Source organism: Balaenoptera physalus, assembly GCF_965194825.1.
Source record: "Balaenoptera physalus genome assembly, chromosome: 1".
NCBI lineage: Eukaryota > Metazoa > Chordata > Mammalia > Artiodactyla > Balaenopteridae > Balaenoptera > Balaenoptera physalus.
The window spans coordinates 127541313-127560761 of NC_138882.1; the positions used below are offsets into that span (position 1 = coordinate 127541313).

General features: G+C 34.2%; 1 protein-coding gene across 6 annotated transcripts in view; it reads left to right on the forward strand.

The window, feature by feature from the left end:
- Window positions 1–18989, forward strand: part of ADGRL4 (adhesion G protein-coupled receptor L4) — a 135666-nt gene extending 116677 nt beyond the window's left edge. For 2 of the 6 annotated variants that reach the window (XM_082419585.1, XM_082419581.1), the window contains 4 exons: window positions 14702–14793; window positions 16376–16544; window positions 16899–16957; window positions 18685–18989. In XM_082419585.1, coding sequence (XP_082275711.1) covers window positions 14702–14793; window positions 16376–16544; window positions 16899–16957; window positions 18685–18796 — 432 coding nt within the window. In that variant the 3' untranslated portion in view covers window positions 18797–18989. Of the gene's footprint in view, window positions 1–14701; window positions 14794–16375; window positions 16545–16898 lie in introns of all 6 variants that reach the window. The other 4 variants (XM_082419586.1, XM_082419584.1, XM_082419583.1 and 1 more) reach the window with 3 other exon arrangements.
- The last annotated feature ends 460 nt before the right edge of the window (window positions 18990–19449 follow it).

The window sequence follows — 19449 nt, forward strand, 5'->3', positions numbered from 1 at the left end:
ATCAATAACTGATTCGTATCTGTCTCCCCCAGGAGACTGTAAGCTCTATAAGAGTAAAACCTTATGGATTTTCTCTCACTATATTATCCTTGAGGTTTGCCGAGTAGTAATCACTCAAGTAATATTGTTGGATGAATAAATAAATGACGCACCAAGTACAGTAGTTAGTCAAAAATGTTAATTTTTTTCCCCAAAGGAAATTTAAAGAAAGAAATCATCATCGTGGAAATGGGGTTATTTTGGGAAGACGTCTCAGAAGAGATAACATGTGAAGAAGTCATTATAGCATATCACTTTTTTAATTGAAATATAGTTGATTTTCAATGTCGTGTTTCAGGTGTACAGCACAGTGATTCAGTTATACATATATTATATATACGTATATTTGTATATACTCAGATTCTTTTCCTTTATAGGTTGTTACAAAACATTGAGTATAGTTCCCTGTGCTATATAGTAGGTCCTTGTTGATTATCTATTTTATATATAGTAGTGTGTATATGTTAATCCCAACCTCCTAATTTATCCCCCCCCCCATAAATTTGTTTTCTGTGTGTGTGTCTCTTTCTGTTTTGTAAATAAGTTCATTTGTATCTTTTATTTTTTTTAGATTCCACATATAATCGATATCGTGTATTTGTCTTTCTCTGTCTGGCTTACTTCTCTTAGTATGATAATCTCTAGGTCCATCCATGTTGCTGCAAATGGCATTATTTCATTCTTTTTTTTTTTTTTTAATTAATTAATTTATTTATTTATTTTTTGGCTGTGTTGGGTCTTCGTTGCTGTGCGAGGGCTTTCTCCAGTTGCGGCAAGCGGGGGCCACTCTTCATCGCGGTGCGCGGGCCTCTCACTATCGCGGCCTCTCTTGTTGCGGAGCACAGGCTCCAGATGCGCAGGCTCAGTAGTTGTGTCTCACGGGCCTAGTTGCTCCACGGCATGTGGGATCCTCCCAGACCAGGGCTCGAACCCGCGTCCCCTGCATTGGCAGGCAGATTCTCAACCACTGCGCCACCTGGGAAGCCCTCATTCTTTTTTTTACTTTATTTCTTTTCACCTTAGGAATAATGGCTATATCTATCTATCTACCTAGATCTATCTTCATTGGCATTTTAGGTTTAACTGAATAAAATGAGGTCCTAGCCAAATAATGTCAGAGTTTTTAAAAAGTAGTATGATTAGTAAAAAGCACATATTATGGAGTCCTTTCTATGCCCTGGATTTCTAATATGTACCTGAGGATAGCAATGCCAACTCTATATACAGAGTTACTGTTTAAGAAAAACAAACAAACAAAATTAAAAACATCCTTTAAAAGTTAAAAAAGGAAAACTTTTAATAATTTGGGGGACAGTCTTATGTCCCTCTTCTATTTTTATCTTTTATATTGGTGATAACTAGATACATCTTTGAATTTAATTGTTAAAGTTCTATCAGATGCTAAGTAACAGCTTAATGATTTATATGTTTGTATAAACTTTTTAACTGTTACTAACCTCTATCCTCATTTTATACAGCAAGCATATACGAGGAACATTTTTCCTTGCATTATTCAGTTTTCATTGTCATATTAAATCAAACAATTGTTGTAAATACTCTTCACATATAGTTTTTCTCCTTCACTTTTGTTTTCTATTATCTTTCTATGGCTTGTAACCATCTGCAGTTGAAACCAGCCATAAAAACAAGCTCATGAAATTCACTTACACCCATGGAGGCCACTTTACCCTTCGTGTTTATAAATTTCTAGTTCTCTCCACCTTTTAATTCTGTTTGGAGACTAGTAAATTATTCTTTCAAACATTGAAAATATCCAGCTATTAAAATATTCCTAATGGAAACATGTTAAAAATATGAAGTGTGAATATTTTTTTTAATTCATAAGATGATTATATATTGCTATGGAATTTTAGCCATAATAAAATAGAGCAATTATTTAACTATTACCTCAGGGGGGATGTGGGAAGATATTTTCCTAATGAGGCAGTTTTCTGCCCACTTGTTGATTAAGACTTTTGTGTGCCCAAGTCTGATTAACGAATATACCTCATAAAGTCCATAGGTCTGTGGTTTCTGTTAGATGCAAAATGTTGCATATATCCCAAGGTATCCATTCATAAAATAAAGGAGATGTAACTTAATTCTTTCCCTTTTCTCAAAATTATTCCTAGAGGGTCATTATACTTTGATAACTATTTCTTTCAGTTTCCATTGGTATATCTATCTACAGATTATAGATTTCTAGTGAGATATTGTTTTGTCAAAATCTGCAAGATGTAACAAAATATAATTTTTTAAATGTTTAGTCAGATTAATGGTTGAATGTTCCTTTACATAAGCCATTAAGGATACCTGGGATTGGGGTATACCACCTTTCATCCTCTTATTCATTCAACAAATGTTTATTGAGCATCTTTTATATGTCAGACTTTGTGCTATACCTTGGGAATACATCAGTGAATAAAATATTAAAAAGTCCTTACCCTTATGGATCTTGGATTCTAGACCAGGAGTCTACAATAGCCATAGCCTGTTTTAATAAATAAAGTCTTGGGGGGATACAGTCACATTCATTTGTTTCAGTATTGTCTAAGGCTGTTTTTTTTTTTTTTAACATCTTTATTGGAGTATAATTGCTTTACAATGGTGTGTTAGTTTCTGCTTTATAACAAAGTGAATCAGTTATACATATACATATATCCCCATATGTCTTCCCTCTTGCGTCTCCCTCCCTCCCACCCTCCCTATCCCACCCCTCTAGGTGGTCACAAAGCACCGAGCTGAGCTATGCGACTGCTTCCTACTAGCTATCTATTTTACATTTGGTAGTTTATATATGTCCATGCCACTCTCTCACTTTGTCCCAGCTTACCCTTCCCCCTCCCCATATCCTCAAGTCCATTCTCTAGTAGGTCTGGTCTTTATTGTCGTCTTGCCCCTATGTTCTTCATGGCCATTTTTTTGTTTGTTTTTTAGATTCCATATATATGTGTTAGCATATGGTATTTGTTTTTCTCTTTCTGACTTACTTCACTCTGTATGACAGACTCTAGGTCCATCCACCTCACTACAAATAACTCAATTTCGTTTCTTTTTATGGCCGAGTAATATTCCATTGTATATATGTGCCACATCTTCTTTATCCATTCATCTGTTGATGGACACTTAGGTTGCTTCCATGTCCTGGCTATTGTAAATAGAACTGCAATGAACTTGTGATACATGACTCTTTTTGAATTATGGTTTTCTCAGGGTATATGCCCAGTAGTGGGATTGCTGGGTCGTATGGTAGTTCTATTTTTAATTTTTGAAGGACCCTCCATACTGTTCTCCATAGTGGCTGGGTCAATTTACATTCCCATCAACAGTGCAAGAGGGTTCCCTTTTCTCCACACCCTCTCCAGCATTTATTGTTTGTAGATTTTTTGATGATGGCCATTCTGACCAGTGTGAGGTGATATCTCATTGTAGTTTTGATTTGCATTTCTCTAATGATTAATGATGTTGAGCATTCTTTCATGTGTTTGTTGGCAATCTGTATATCTTCTTTGGGGAAATGTCTATTTAGGTCTTCTGCCCATTTTTGGATTGGGTTGTTTGTTTTTTTGATATTGAACTGCATGAGGTGCTTGTAAATTTTGGAGGTTAATCCTTTGTCAGTTGCTTCATTTGCAAATATTTTCTCCCATTCTGAGGGTTGTCTTTTCATCTTGTTTATTGTTTCCTTTGCTGTGCAAAAGCTTTTAAGTTTTATTAGGTCCCATTTGTTTATTTTTGTTTTTATTTTCATTTCTCTAACAGGTGGGTCAAAAAGGATCTTGCTGTGATTTATGTCATAGAGTGTTCTGCCTATGTTTTCCTCTAAGAGTTTGATAGTGTCTGGCCTTACATTTAGGTCTTTAATCCATTTTGAGTTTATTTTTGTGTATGGTGTTAGGGAGTGTTCTAATTTCATTCTTTTACATGTAGCTGTCCAGTTTTCCCAGCACCATTTATTGAAGAGGCTGTCTTTTCTTCACTGTATATTCTTGTAAGGCTGTTTTAATGGTCAGAAGAATTGAGTAGTTATGATAGAGACCATATGGCCCTCAAAATCTAAACTATTTACTATCTGGCCCTTTACAGAAAAAATATGCTAATTCCTGTTCTACACTAGAGTGATGTAAGAAGAGATAACTATCCTCTCCCATAAAATATCCTAGAATATCATATTGAATTTATTAAGAGTATATTTCTTATATTAAGGTATCTGATAATTTTATATATTGATCGCCCTTTGAAATACAGTTACTCCTTCCTTTTCTATAAAATTCTTAAAGATAGCTAGATTTTGACCCTGAAATTTCAATTCTACCCTAGAGGAGTTTTAACAAAAATGAGAAATTGTTTACATGAACAATAAAGAATTGATTTATTGTTGAATTATATCTAAGTATTTATTTTCCTGACATTATTTTAGAGGAAAATCCTGAAAGTGGAAAAAAAGATCTTAAATTTTCTGTTGAAGACATATTGCCTAAAATAAAGACTGACAGATAAAAGTTCTGTTTTTTTAAGGTGCTATTTATAGGTCCAGTGAGACTATGACACAAAATAATGCTTATCCAATTGTTAATAAATATTCACTATATTTATTGTTAGACATTTCAAATATTTGAGACAATTTGGAATAACATCTTTCCATATGAATTAATAACTATTAGTGATAATAATTGATGTTTGTTGGGAATGTATATATTGAACACTATTCTAAGTACTTTACATTAATTATGTAATTTAATACATGCAAAAACCCTGTGAAATAAGTATTAATATCATCCATATTTTACAGACAAGGAACGTGCAATACAAGGAATTAAGTAAATAAATGTCAGATCTGGAATTTGAATCCATTTGTGGATTTTAACTTGACTGACTTACATAAACTTGCAATTTGTCTGGCAAATAACTCACTCTAAGAGTAGGAAAAAAGTCAGTTGTGTCATTTTCTCCTTCGTGTATACTTTAGCAGTATTCATTTTAATCCAAAGTGCACTTGGAGACATTAGATCTTACTTTTTTCATTTTATTAGGGTTACTTTATTAAACTACATAATGTGATCTGGAAATCCACCTAGCAGGTACACATACCATACACTGCAGGAGGCTGAAAGATAACAAAGGGCGGGGCGGGGGAGGGGGGAACACTGCTACCTTTGGTAACAAGCACTTATCCCTCCCAATGGCTTATATCTGATGTGTGACATGTGATGTAGAAAAAGTGAGGGCACCGGTGTCCTCTGTATTTTAAGTAGTAAACCTTAATTTTTCCTTGGAAAATATCAATAGGAATTCGAATGTGTTTTTCCTGTGCAACAATAGATTATTTTGCATTCCACTTAGACCACTGACATGAACCCAATAACCATATTTGAACTCTAAAGGATATAAAGCTTTGTTATTGACCAGCACAGGAAAAACTGTCACTTTCTTAGATCCTTGACCACAGAGAACAGAAGGCAAGTGTCTCCATTAGGGGATCATTGGCATAAAACACTACATCCTGTTCAGTGTTACTGGTTTCTTGGCTAAGTTCAATGAACACTCATGCCTAATAGCTAACCAAGTCACTACTCATTAATGTTTTCCTCTTCTACTTTTAACCGTTTCTAAAATAAAGTTACTATTAGTAGTCAAAATAAATAAATGTCTAAACAAATTCTTAAACTTTTAGATGTCAATTTAACTTCTCTTTACCTATCCTTCATCTGTAGTTTGCTAGTTTTGCAGAGTTCTTAGGAGCATAAACTGTAGAATCTGTCTACTAGGTATGAATCTTGGCTCTGCTACATCCTAACTGTTTCACTTTGGGCCAGTTATTTAACTTCTCTATGCCTCTGTTGCCATAAATGTGAAATAAATGTAATGATGCAGATCTTACTCGACTTACAATGGGGTTATGGCTCAGTAAACCCATCCTAAGTCGAAATGCATCTAATACAGCCAACCCATCGAACATCATAGCTTAGCCTAGCCTACCTTAAACATGCTCAGAACAATTACATTAGCCTACAATTGGGCAAATATTTTAACACAAAGCCTATTTTATAATGAAGTGTTGAATATCTCATGTAATTTATTGAATACTGTACTGAAAGTGAAAAACAGAGTGGTTGTATGAGTACAGATATTTGTCAGTGTACTGGTGGTTTACCCTGGTGACAACGGTGCTGTCTGGGAGCTGAGGCTCGCTGCTGCTGCCCAACATCAAGAGAATATCATACCATATATCACAAGACCGGGAAAAACCGAAATTCAAAATTTGAAGTACGGTTTCTACTGAATGCATATCACTTTCACACCACCATAAAGTCGAAAAATCCTAAATCAAACCATCATAAATCAGGGGCTATCTGTAACGATAATATTAAGAAGACTAAGAAAACTTACCCCATAAAGTTCATGTGAGGGTTAAATCAACGAATAAATAAGGAAAACTTGGAATAGTGTCTGGCACATAGAAAACACTCAATAAATATTAGTTATTATTATTTTTGTTATTGATTTGAGCCTCAATTTTATAGTAGTTATTGAGTACATGAAAAATGCTATTTTATACCAGAACAACTATTCATCCAATTGTATATCTGAGCAGTCAAGGCCTGGTAGGAGAGTATTGCTGTGTTTTAAAGTGTAAACCTCAAGAGATTGATTAGTCAAGTATCAGGAATACTGTTAATACCCCAGAGTAATCTATGAGGGATACTCTCCTCTCATGATATTTAGAACCTACTTAAATATGTTGTTTTCAGATTGTTTCAGATGTTTCAATATGTTTCAGGTTACTTTTTTTTCATGTAATTTGTAGACTACATTCCCATTTCTCTGTAGTCTATACCCTCCTGAGCCAGGTGCTAATAATTTTAGGAGAGGAGCATCTCTTAGCTCTGTAGATATTCCCAAGCTGCTCAGTTCTGATCCTCGGGAATGTTAAACATGATGAGGCTTGTGATGTTAGGAGAGAAATGCTTCCTAGCAGTGTCATGGAGGTATATGTAGGGGAAAAGTTATTCCACTCCACAATTCTGACAAAAGGTCAACAAACACGGTGGCATCATAATTTCTGTGGGTTTTCCCTAAATTTATATTAAGGCAATTTCGCATCTAAACTTTGGAAATTTAGTTTCTAAATATTAATTTATTAGCAAAAGGTTTTTAACAGGTGCCAACCCAATCCATTGCTTCCTGGCACAGCCTCACCATGCAGATCTTGGGCTTTCCAGGGGGAGTTCTGCCGAGCCTGGATGTATTCTTTACTGGGCTCAAACCGTTTATATGTGCTTTCAGCCACTATATACCTTCAGGGTATTTTATCAGTCTTAGCACATACACACATGTTCAGGCTCCACAATGGTTGCAACTTCTGAAAATTTACCCCCTCTTCTTTTGAGATCTCTTTTCAAACAGTTATAGATCAGCCTTCATCGAGAGGATGATGTCCTTGGGGTTTTCTACTAAGAAGTCAGTGTCCTCAGAGTATTAAAAAGATCAGATGTGAAAATAGCTTGAAAGCTAAGAAGTCAGAGTTGTCAAACAAACCTCCGAATGCCCACATACTTTGACTTTCAGATAAACAACAAATTATTTTTTAAGCATAAGCATGTCCCCAATATTGTATGGAACATACTTATACTAAAAAATTAATTTGTTGTTTATCTGAAATTCAACTTTAACTGGCATCCTATATTTTTATTTACTAATCTGGCAGCACTATGAGAAAGGCCTATAAAGGCAGGTATTATAATGAAGAAAATGTGACAGGTACCTGAAAGTACAAACTGCATTTATGACTTGCTGGAAAGGAAGTCTTTTACAAGTTATAACTTGTCTTGATCTTTTTATTTTAGGAAACACAGAAGCAGAATCCACAAATAATAAGTGCTTTCATATAATTGACTACCCATCAAATATCTGGAACATCCATAATATTTGAGTTATTGATAAATTAATATTTATTTTAAGCTGGATTTAATTTTTTTATTTTAAAAATAAGAAACACTGTAATTATAGGGTGTTTCATATCTATACCTATATAATTAGCAATAGAAACACCCTGTATTAGTGTTCTAATGCTGTCATAACAAATTATTGCACACTTAGTGGCTTAAAACACCACAGCTCTGTGAGTTCACAGTGCGGTAGGTCAGAGGTCTGGGTACAGTGCAGCTCAGCTGATTCCTCCGCTCAGAATCTCACTGGGCTAAAGTCAAGGCATCAGCTCTTCTGGAGAATTTGGGGGAGAATTTGTGTCTGTGTTTATTCAGATTGTTGGCCAAATTCAGTTTCATGTGATTGATTTCTTTGCTGACTGTTAGACAGAGGTCAGTCTCAATCGGTAAAGCCTCCCACATTTCCTGACACATGGTCTGCTTGGTCTTCTGTCTCTCAGACTTTCACTTATGCCTCATCTCTCCTGCCTTCTGTGGCATCTCTGCTGATTCTTTTCTGCCTTCCTCTTTCATTTTTAAGGGCTCACATATTTACATTGAGCCCTTATTTTATCCAGGATAACTTTCTTATCCTAAAGACTTTCTATCCTAAGGATAGAATTATAACCTTAATTCTATCTGTAAAATCCCTTTTGCTATATTCACAGGGTCCCAGACATTAGGGTGTAGACATTTTTTTTTGGAAGGGGCATATTATTCCACTTACCATGTACCCCAATACTATATGAATATACTGTAACTAAGGCATGTAAAGAAGTGATTCCAACTGGGAAATAATTTTTAAAAAATCAGACAGAAGACAAAACTCTAAGTACTTAATTCCAATCTAGCTAGTAGATAATTTTTTTATTTAATAGATTATATCTTTTCACTTTAAAGCTTAAATTAAAAGCTACTCGGCCATCTCTGCAGTGGCCTAGGGATTGAGAATGGGTCTTTTTTTATGGCCTCTTGGTAAGCCAGTAGAAACCCACCTTTTGTCCATGGCAGAAGCAGTTTTGTTCTAGGCCAGTTAATTTAAAGGTAATAAAACTATTTGAAAGGATATAGCAGTTGTGATCATGACACATTCTTAAATGAATCAGATCCTGTTTGATATATATGAAAAATTAAAGCACGAGACTAAAAGTGCTGTAAGAGAAATTTTCTCATTCTTTCTGGTGAGATCTGACATCAGCATATAGATGGCTTCATCAATTATTGAGAAAAAGACTAAGGAAAAAAATGACTGATTGGGATGCTTTATTCTGAAGTCTGAATTTGAAGCCCTTGGGTTGACTGTACCTGTAGGTCTAAATCTTTCAGAATTAGCTCTCGCTCTCTCACCAGCCCATCTATTTAAATTTCTAGTTTAAAAAACTAAGGCACTTAAAAATTTTTAATGCACTCTGTCAAGCATGTGGGCCAAACTTTGAAGTAACTGCATGTATCAATGAAGTGAAGAAACAAATCTCTGTATAGATAAACATCCCTTAAGATGAAGCAAGGGAACTGATTTTAAGCTTTCAGGACTTTGATTTTTTTTCCACAGCTATTTTCATTCTCTTCTGTAATCTAAAGTACAGCAATGAATTTCAGAGTTCTTATGTTTGCCATGTAATGTCCTTGTCCTGTTTATTCCTAGAAAAGTATTATGGACTCCTGGTTGACAAACTACAACTGTATTTTAAAAATTGAGACAAAAATGATAATGAATGACTTTGTTGATTCACAAGTCATTAATTAGCCCCTGTGCTTTTTTGTGACACTAACGTTAGAGATAAGTAATAAGGGAACCACAGCTTATAAAATCAGCACACATAGGTAAGCACTAATGAGCAAAAGTGTGAATCATTTTAAAGGCAACATTTTCCTAATTAAGGTTAATATTAATGATTTATATTACATTTTAAAGACTTACTGAAGTATTCAAGTTTTTTATTGTTGCTGTAGCCATTGCTTGTAAACACAGTGTTAATAGTATCTTCCCCGCTATTTAACCTAAAATACAGATATTTCTCTATCAGTTCTCAAAGTCATTACTTCTGGAATAATTGCAAACTATTTCTTATTATTAGAAATACTTTTTAATTCTACATAATCTTGTTCTGAGCTTTTGTTTTTATCCCATCTCAGACTGTTCATGATTACTTCATAAAACATTTCCTCCCAGAAGATACTTTTCTGTACCATGTAAAATGCATAGAGTTTCAACTTAATCTCCACCTCTAAGCCAAGTCATGTGCCTTTAGGTGATACTGATTCTTTGTTTAAGTTGTTTTTTTTTTTTTTTACTCTATTAGAAAAAGAATTTAAAGTAGCTTATATATTTATGGATAAAGAGAGAATGCAGGCAGTGTAAAAAGAGTAAATTTAGGTTTTTCCAGTTATCCCAAATTTGCTGAATATTATAATATGACCTTGGATTTGACTCTGAGTTTGGTTAAGGAAAAAATTATTCTGACACTTGTTAAAATGGTAAGGAAGACTTTATTCCAGACTATTGTGAGAGGTGTCAAAACTATCAAAATAGGGGAGATTGAGCTCAACTCTGAATACAATAAGGGCAACTGGGGATTTACAGCCAAGGAACAGGTTATGTGTGAGGGAGTGGGTGGGGATGGCAGATGAAAAACTACTAAGAGGAGATATCAAGTGTAGGGAGAATTCTTGCTAAACTTATTTTAAGAGCTTTGTTACTGAATGGCAGGCCAGGGTGATCAGATATCAAGGATGGGAGATGAGGAATTTGAAAGTGATCACATATCAAGAGTGGGAAAAATCCTCTCTAAGCTGATTCAGCAGGATTCTTGCTAAAACTGGGCACTGCAAGGATGTCACTGAAGCTCAGGGTCAAGGCCTAGATGAGAAGAGGGCTCAGAGGAACTTGACTGTGGTTTAATTAAGGAAAGTCTTTGTCAGTTTCCTACTGACTAAGGCAAGGGAAGAACATGTTGACATACAGAATTTGCATTGTCCAAAACAGTAAAGAGTACGATCATGCTCTGCATTTCCATGGAATTGAATTCGGGTCTGATTTTATCATCTGGGTTTCAGTTTTTCACAAAGGTACACCGGGAGGCAGTTGGTAGGTAAAGAGCATTTAAACAGAGGTGGTGAGGGAATGAGCTAAGGGGATATCCAAAGGTCCAGCAAGGGCAATGGCCTGAAGTCATGCTTTGTGTGCTGGAAGGAAGAACAGAGAATCCAATGTGAGTGGAGTGAAGTGATCAAAGCACAGAGAAGTAGGACTTGAGGGAAGAAGTATATCATTTCAGACCTTAGAATCTATTGTGAGATCCTCAGGTTTAACTCTGAGATGGGAAGCCATTGGAGGCTTCCGACTAGAGAAGTGGTCTGACTTACATTTTAAAAGGCTCAATCTTTCTGCTGTAATGAGAAAAGATTGTAGGAAGGCAAGGATGCAAGCAGAGAGACCAATTAGGAGGCTTTTGCAATAACCCAGGAGAGGCATGATGGTGGCCTCTTCCAGGATAAGAGCTGTGAAGACGGTAAGTGGTGGTCATATTCCGAATATGTTTTGAAGGTAGAGATGAAAGGTTTGCTGATGAATAAACTTGATCTGCTAGAAAATGAGATAACTTTTTTTCGTGAGGTGGGATATGTTACAACAAAAATAAGTTATTTAAGAGAAGAATAGCAGTTAATTTTTGACATTTTAACTCATGATGCCCATTAGATTTCCAAGCAGAAAAGTTAGATGGAGCCTAAGGATATTATTTGGAGCCACTGAGCCTGAGTCAGTGAGTATATATAGACAGGTCCAGCGACTGAGATCCAGACAAATCACTTATTTTCTTTGTGTTTCACTCCTTTGGCTCTACTGGTCACTCAAGACTGGCTTAGAAATCATACATTAGGGTATCATCACCTGTGTCCTTCTACTCTACTCTGCAAACAACTGCATGGCACTTCCTAAATAATGTTGTACTTGCCTGTTGACTGGCCATCTCCTCCACTGTACTGTAAGTTCCTTGAGGAAAAGGACTATAGTGCATAAGTGATTCCTGAGTGAAAGAATAAATTAAAAAACCTTTGCATTTAAGATAAAATCTAAGTACTCTTCATCTTTTGTCTACCTTGTCTCCCGCTACCCTTCCCTATATTTACTACACTTCAGCCGCCACTGCTGGTAATTCCTTAAAGGCATACCATATTCTTAAGCCTCATGGCTTTTTTCTATGCCATTTGCTTCACAGAATGCTTTTCTCCCTCATCTTTGATCTTCTAATGCATTATCAGTCGTCACGTCTGGTTTAAAATGTTAAATCTTGAGAGACATACTTCCCAAACCTTCATTCTAGCCCACCTTCATTTTGCATCTCTTAACAGTCTAAATTTGTGACTTAATAGCATTTTTCACAGTTTGTAGAATTGTAAGTATTTGTATGATTTTTTTTTACTATCTATTTTCTCAATAAGTTTATGAGAACAAAGGGCAGCGTCTGTTTTGTTCATTAATACCCAGACCTCACCAATATACCAGACACTTAGTTGACCCTTTATAAAATGTTTTGAATACATGCAAATAAAAAGCTCCATATATTTGTATTTTTGTCATTGATAATACAATCAATGTATTTGTGATTGTTTTCATTGCATAAAACCATAATACCTTTTGATAAAAATGCTTTAATCTGTTTTATCTAACAATTGCGAAAATATAAGTTTATGGACTAAGAATTGTCTCCTGTTTGTCTAGCAGCACCTGGTTTTTATAAGTATGTAAACATTTTCCCTTTTATGTAGAAAACATGTACTTTCCACAGCTAGATCACCCATAAAGAATGTTCCATTTTTACTCTTCACTATTTTAGCATATGATGTAAAAGCATATCCAAAATGTATATGCATTTCTGAGAAACCATAACAATATAAGCAACTATTTTTCAAATTTGTTTTATTAATAACAGAAGTTTAAGAAACTTTATTTAATAAATATTATAAATTTAAATCACTAACTTAGAAAATTTATGCATTAGTGAACAATTATTTTAACATTTAAAGTTATTTTATCTAATAACTATTCTTCTGTTGAGTTAACAAGTTCAATATAAACACCTCATAAAAATTCTTTGAAGATTTTCAAACCAATAATGTTTTGATTATATTATTTATACTAACCAAATTTTAATACTTTTTATTATTTTAAAAAACATATATATGTTTATAAAATTAAATACAAGTGTTGTTACCAAATTTATTTAAAGAAGTTATAGCTATAGAAGCCTAGAAAATGCTATGTATCTCTCTTTCATAAGTAGCAGAGACTATTTATAAAATTAAATATTATTAAATTGTCATTTCAGTTAGTTATTTGAGCATACAATAGGGCGAAACTTGTCAACTGAATCAATTTAAATATATTTTATCTCCCCTCTGCAATTGCTGAAGTCTTTCTTTGTATAGAAACCTTACTGTAATTAGAATTAATTAATCGTATAATTGAAGTAATAACCATTTGGAAGCAGGAAGAAGGGACTAGATCCATATTCCTCTAAGAATTTCTCTCAAGGATCTCTCCATGGAGATATGACAACATGAAATTATCTGATCCATTATTTTATACTGCTTTTTATAATAGTAACTAGTAAATTTCATTTTTAGAAGCTATAGAAAATCCTTAGAATATGGAAGAAAAAACAGAATTTTTCTGTAAATTTCTGAAATCCTAGTATAAGAATTAGCTGAAAATTAAAATATTGCACTTTGCTACTGTTGTTACAAAATGGCTTTTGAAAAATTTGTTTGGATTAATAAAATATATTCAATAAAGGATTAACCTACAAATTATTTCTATAATTTTAATATTTTTAATTATTAGTATGCTTATGTTAAAATAGATATACATTTAAAATATACCCCTCAATTAATCCTCTGACACTGCACATATGACTTACAAGTCTCCAAAAGTATAAGAAAAGGAAAGAAAATAAGAGGAAGTTTTTCATAATGCAGTCATTTTAGAAGGGGTAAAAATTCTGTGCATTCTATATAACCGATATTATGGAATATATATAATAGAATATAAATGTTTATCAAAATGCATATGCCTTTAAACATATATTTCACTGATTAATATTTTGAAAGTTTATGACATTAAATTTAGGGAGAGGAAATCTCAACATAATATTAGGAGAGATAGCTAGATGAACCATACAAAAGAAAGTACATTCAAACATTTTCTAACAGTAGAAATTAAGGGTGTTTTGTTGTTTTCAAATTTCCTTTCAATTTCTCTTTTCCAGTTTAAATTTTCAAAGGATTGACAGAAGTATCACTAAAACTTCTTTTCAAAGAAACAGCACACAATTTCATGAACAAAAATTTGATTTCTCAAGTGTTCATAAAGTTTTTCAAACCAAAATTTATCTTAATATGTATATTAACCATATTGTTGGCAGAAGATGATAATTCATCAATCTGTAGACATGATTATAACATCTGAAGAAATTCTTGAACAGGTGCTTAATACAGTCTGGCAAATTGTACTAACTGTGATTTGTACTGACAATGTTCAGTGATATTGTAAAGATCAACCGCATATTTGTTTGCATACGTCTACCGGAGGGTTTGTACTTCTTAATATACATAAAAATGCCATGATTTACTGGTTTCTATTTATTTGATATCTTTGCTATTTGTTTATTTCCTTTATATGTATCTAGTTTACTATGAAAATTATGTCTGTTGAAATTAATTTATATTCTCAGGTTAATCTCTTGGCATTTGGAGTTATCATATACAAAGTTTTTCGTCACACTGCGGGGTTGAAACCAGAAGTTAGTTGCTATGAGAACATAAGGTAAGTATTTCTTCAACTGTATTTTCTTTAGTGATTAAAAGCTTTAGTAACTTAAAGTAGAAATAATTTTTGGAAGGACAATTTTTAAATGATTTTTTCACACTTTCCCCCATCATATTTAAAATACTAAATAGTATTGCTAAATAGTATTTAATATGTTAATAAGCCTATAATCACCACAGAGTAAATGGTAAGTAAAGCAATCTTTTTGAACATATTCCCCTTTGAAAGAAAAGATGATCACTGCATTTTAAGACAAAAGTTGGCCTTAGTGATCTTCTTTTGCAAAGCATTTCTCAGCGCTTAGCAACTGTGTTTCTGCCTTTTGATTTCTAGTTTGCATTCTGCCATGATTTTTCCTCAGCTCCCTCCCTTTAAAACTGATTTATTGAGACCTTGAAAATGGTTTGTTCAGGAAAAACTGAAGTGTACTGTAGGGAACATTAGAAACAACTGACGTTTGGGTCTCTTGGGAACACTCCTGTAGTTTCAATATCTTGCACAAGATTTATAGTTAGGATTTAGCAAATGTTTGATTGATTACTTTCTTTTACTCCTCACCATTCATAGTTACATGTAGTTTGCTGGCTTTAATAAAGTTGAGAATGACTCATTTTCTGCGGTACACTGCAGAAACATCTTCTGCAGTAAAGAATGATTGCACTAAGAATGAATGAGGATAGCTAGTGGGAAGCAGCCGCATAGCACAGGGAGATCAGCTCGGTGCTCTGTGAGCACCTAGAGGGGTGGGATAGGGAGGGTGGGAGGGAGGGAGACGCAAGAGGGAAGAGATATGGGAACATATGTATATGTATAACTGATTCACTTTGTTATGAAGCAGAAACTAACACACGATTGTAAAGCAATTATACTCCAATAAAGATGTTAAAAAAAAAAGAATGAATGAGAAAATAAGTATTAGTTGCCTCATTTTCAAGGCAGTGTCCTCAGTGAGCAGGATTGAATACTGTTTTACCAAAACTCACAGGCAATAAGTTGCAAATGTGTAAAAGTGAGTATGTGCCTGTATTTTTTAAGAAATCAGCATTCTAACATGAATTTACTTTGAGGTAACTGTATTGCAAAAGCAAAAAAAAAAAAAAACAATCTTGTTTTATATTTTACATGTTCTCTACTGAGCCTGAAAGGAAAGCAGAAGTATCCTTTGATGTCCTGCCCATGTGCTGACCTAAATCCACATGGTATACTCTTCAAGGTTTCTCAGGGAGAATACTTCCTAACAGCTATCTGTCTTACCTTTGGGAGTTCCTGCAACATTAGATTTGAGATCAAAGCCTACACACAGATGAAAATATTTTAAGATTAAGGAAATTCCTTGAAAAATACCAGATTTTTAAAATGCTGCCTTGAATTTGGAAGCACATCCCAGCCACGGTGCACTAGTATACCCTAGCCCGTCCCATGCAACTGTAGCATAATTTGTCAGTTTCAAAATTGTTGGTGGTCTTTACCGAAGATTTCTTGGTTATTCAAAAACTGACTTCCCACCTAATTTGAGGAATTTGAGGATATGTTAAGTATGCATAGCTTTCTTAGCTGGAGCGTTGCAAACTTGTTCTAGGTCTTGTGCCAGAGGAGCCCTTGCTCTCCTGTTCCTCCTTGGCACCACCTGGATCTTTGGGGTGCTCCACGTTGTCCACGCATCGGTGGTGACAGCTTACCTCTTCACCATCAGCAACGCCTTCCAGGGGATGTTCATCTTCTTATTCCTGTGTGTTTTATCTAGAAAGGTAAGCAACTTGCTACTTTTGTCAACCTTATGGCATATTTATGTAGCATCAGTTACCAAATTGATAAAAATTCTCATTCTCGGAGATTTATGACTTGTGCCTTTATTGCCTAAGTGCAGTACATTTTCGTGTCAAAATAATCAGAAGGCTTAGCTGTCCATAGGGAAATGTGCTTTTACAAAACTTGCTAGTAGGAGTATAAGTACAGCTTATATTCACTTGAGCGTATTCTGCCAGATCATCAGAAAGCAACAATAATTTAGAGAACCAAATATAACAGTTTATTGTGATTTGCAAATATTTTGATGTGATTGTTACAATTATGTGTCACGTTTCTTACTTTCTTCTTTTTAGATCCAAGAAGAATATTATAGATTGTTCAAAAATGTCCCTTGTTGCTTCGGATGTTTGAGGTAAACAGAGAGAACCACGGGTCGTTACTGCTACACAGAAATAAAAAAGCCAAGCTGTGGATGGCCAGTGTGTAGAAAGGACTCAAACAAATTGTCCAACTGTTAATACTAATCAAATATTTTAAGGCCATTTTTCTGTTTACTGTGTAAGAACTGTAGATAATATGAGATAAAATTATGTACCATATAGCTATAGTAAGCTTTCCTACATGACTTAGTTAGCTATGTCAAAAATAGTATTGCAGATATTTGGAAAGTAATTGGTTTCTCAGAGTGATATCACTGCACCCAAGGAAAGATTTTCTTTCTAACACAAAAAATATATGAATGTCCTGAAGGAAACCACTGGCTTGATATTTTCTTGATTCATGTTGCCTTTGAAACTAGTAGCCTATCACCTTGGTAATGAGCTCCGTTACAGAAAGTGGAACATAAGAGAATGAAGAGGTAGAATATGAAACAGTAAAAAGGGAATGACGGTTGTAACAATGAGACATATTTTGAGCAAGCTCGTTGTTTTGTAAACTAGATGGGAAATTAGAGATAAAACAAAGAATTGAATAAACACATCTTACCATTCTGTGAATTGTTCTGGACTTAAATTTCTACCGAAACAACTTAGACGTGTATTTGTTTTATCCACTTTCTATTCTAATATTCTATAAAAACACAAAACTTCACAAAAAAAAAAACTAAACATTTCTGTTCTGTTTTTACGTTAACATCAGAATGAGGTATATGCCCTTTCTATACTTATTTCACAGATTGTGACTTCAAATGCTTATTCAGTAGTATATAAATGTGTCAAAATATAATATTGTTCATGCCTGTAAATGTAAAAATTGTGTATATAAACCTGCTAAGTACTCTGTTCCATAACCTTTCAGTGTAGTGAAAAATATTGTATCTCATTAGACTAGCATATTTGAGTTCTTTATTTTTTTTAATTTTAGAAATATTGTAGTTCACATCACAATATTCTCTTTTAACTTACTGTTTTTAAAAGGGCATTGTAAATATGAAAGTATTCATAAAGTGAATTGCTATTTTTCTCTGTTCAGAAAAGTACACATTCAAAAATGTTATTTATAACAAAGAAATCACTGAGAACTGTATAAACTTTCACACTGGATCTATTTTCTGACAGTTTTCCTCTATTAAGGCATATCTGCTAAAATGTAAGGCTTCTATCTATCTTCAAGTTTTCTCATTAAAAAGTAGAAGCAGTGATCTTACTTCAAAAAATATGTAATTGTTCTACACATACCTGTGTGCCAATACACTAAATGTTGTGATTTTAACTTAATTTCTCCAGCTGTTCAAGTGAAGTCTGTCAAATCTTACTCTAACAAATAAAATGATATCTGAATGAATCTTTCTACTGCTTGGCTGAGGCATTTCTCAAGAAAGATTAGCTGCCTGCCAATGTCTTAAACATTTTTAGAGGATTTGTGATAACTTTTTATTTGATCTTTTGATCTCTTATATGACCTATTATTATCATTATCATTATAGGACAGTGCTATTGGAATAAGATACTAAAAAAGTAATCTGTTCAATCAATGTATACAAATTATGTGTGGTGGGCAGAATAATGGTCTTCCCAAAATGCCCACACCCTAATCCTCAGAACACATGAATATGTTAGGTTACGTGGAGAGGAGAATTAACCAGCTAACAGCTAGTCCGCTAACTTTGACGTGAGGAAATTATCCTGGATTTTTCAGGTTGGTCCCATGTAATCACAAGTTTCCTTATAAACAAAAGATAGAGGCAGAAGAGGGAGCTGTTAAAGCAGTGCCATACGAGGCATACTCAACCATACATTGCTGGCTTTGAAGATGGAAACAGTCCACAAGCCAAGGAACGTGGGCAGCTCCTGTAAGCTGAGAAAGGCAAGGAAATGGATTCTCCCGCAGAGCTCCTAGAAGGAAGTCAGCCCTGCTGTACTTTTGTTTTAGCCCAGGGAGACCCAGTTTGGACTTCTAACCTCTAAAACTGTAAAACAATAAATGTATATTGTTTTAAGCCACCAAGTTTGTTGTTAATTTGTCACAAGATTATTGACATTTTTTGATAATTTGTTACAGCAACTATAGGAACTAATACTATGGAAATATGTACATAATAACATCTTTAGATATAAGCAAGTAGTCATATCAGTAGGGAAAACCTTAAATCCTGAATCTTGTTTTCACAAACCCTCCCATAGACATCATTGGGTGAAACCTGTATTCTTTAGTATGAGATTTCAGACCTTCTCATAACTGCTCACTTACCTTTTTACTAGGTAAGGATCTCTCTTTTTTTAAAAAAAGAAAAAAACAGGTGTGTGCACACGTATAAATATATATTTATTGCATAAATGCCTCATAGCACTTGCCCCCTGTTTTTATAATCAACAAGAAAAAGAGCTCAAAAAAGGTTTTCACTGGGCTCAGTTTAAAAAATACAAAAATGAACATTACGATGACAGCAATGTGTTAAGATGC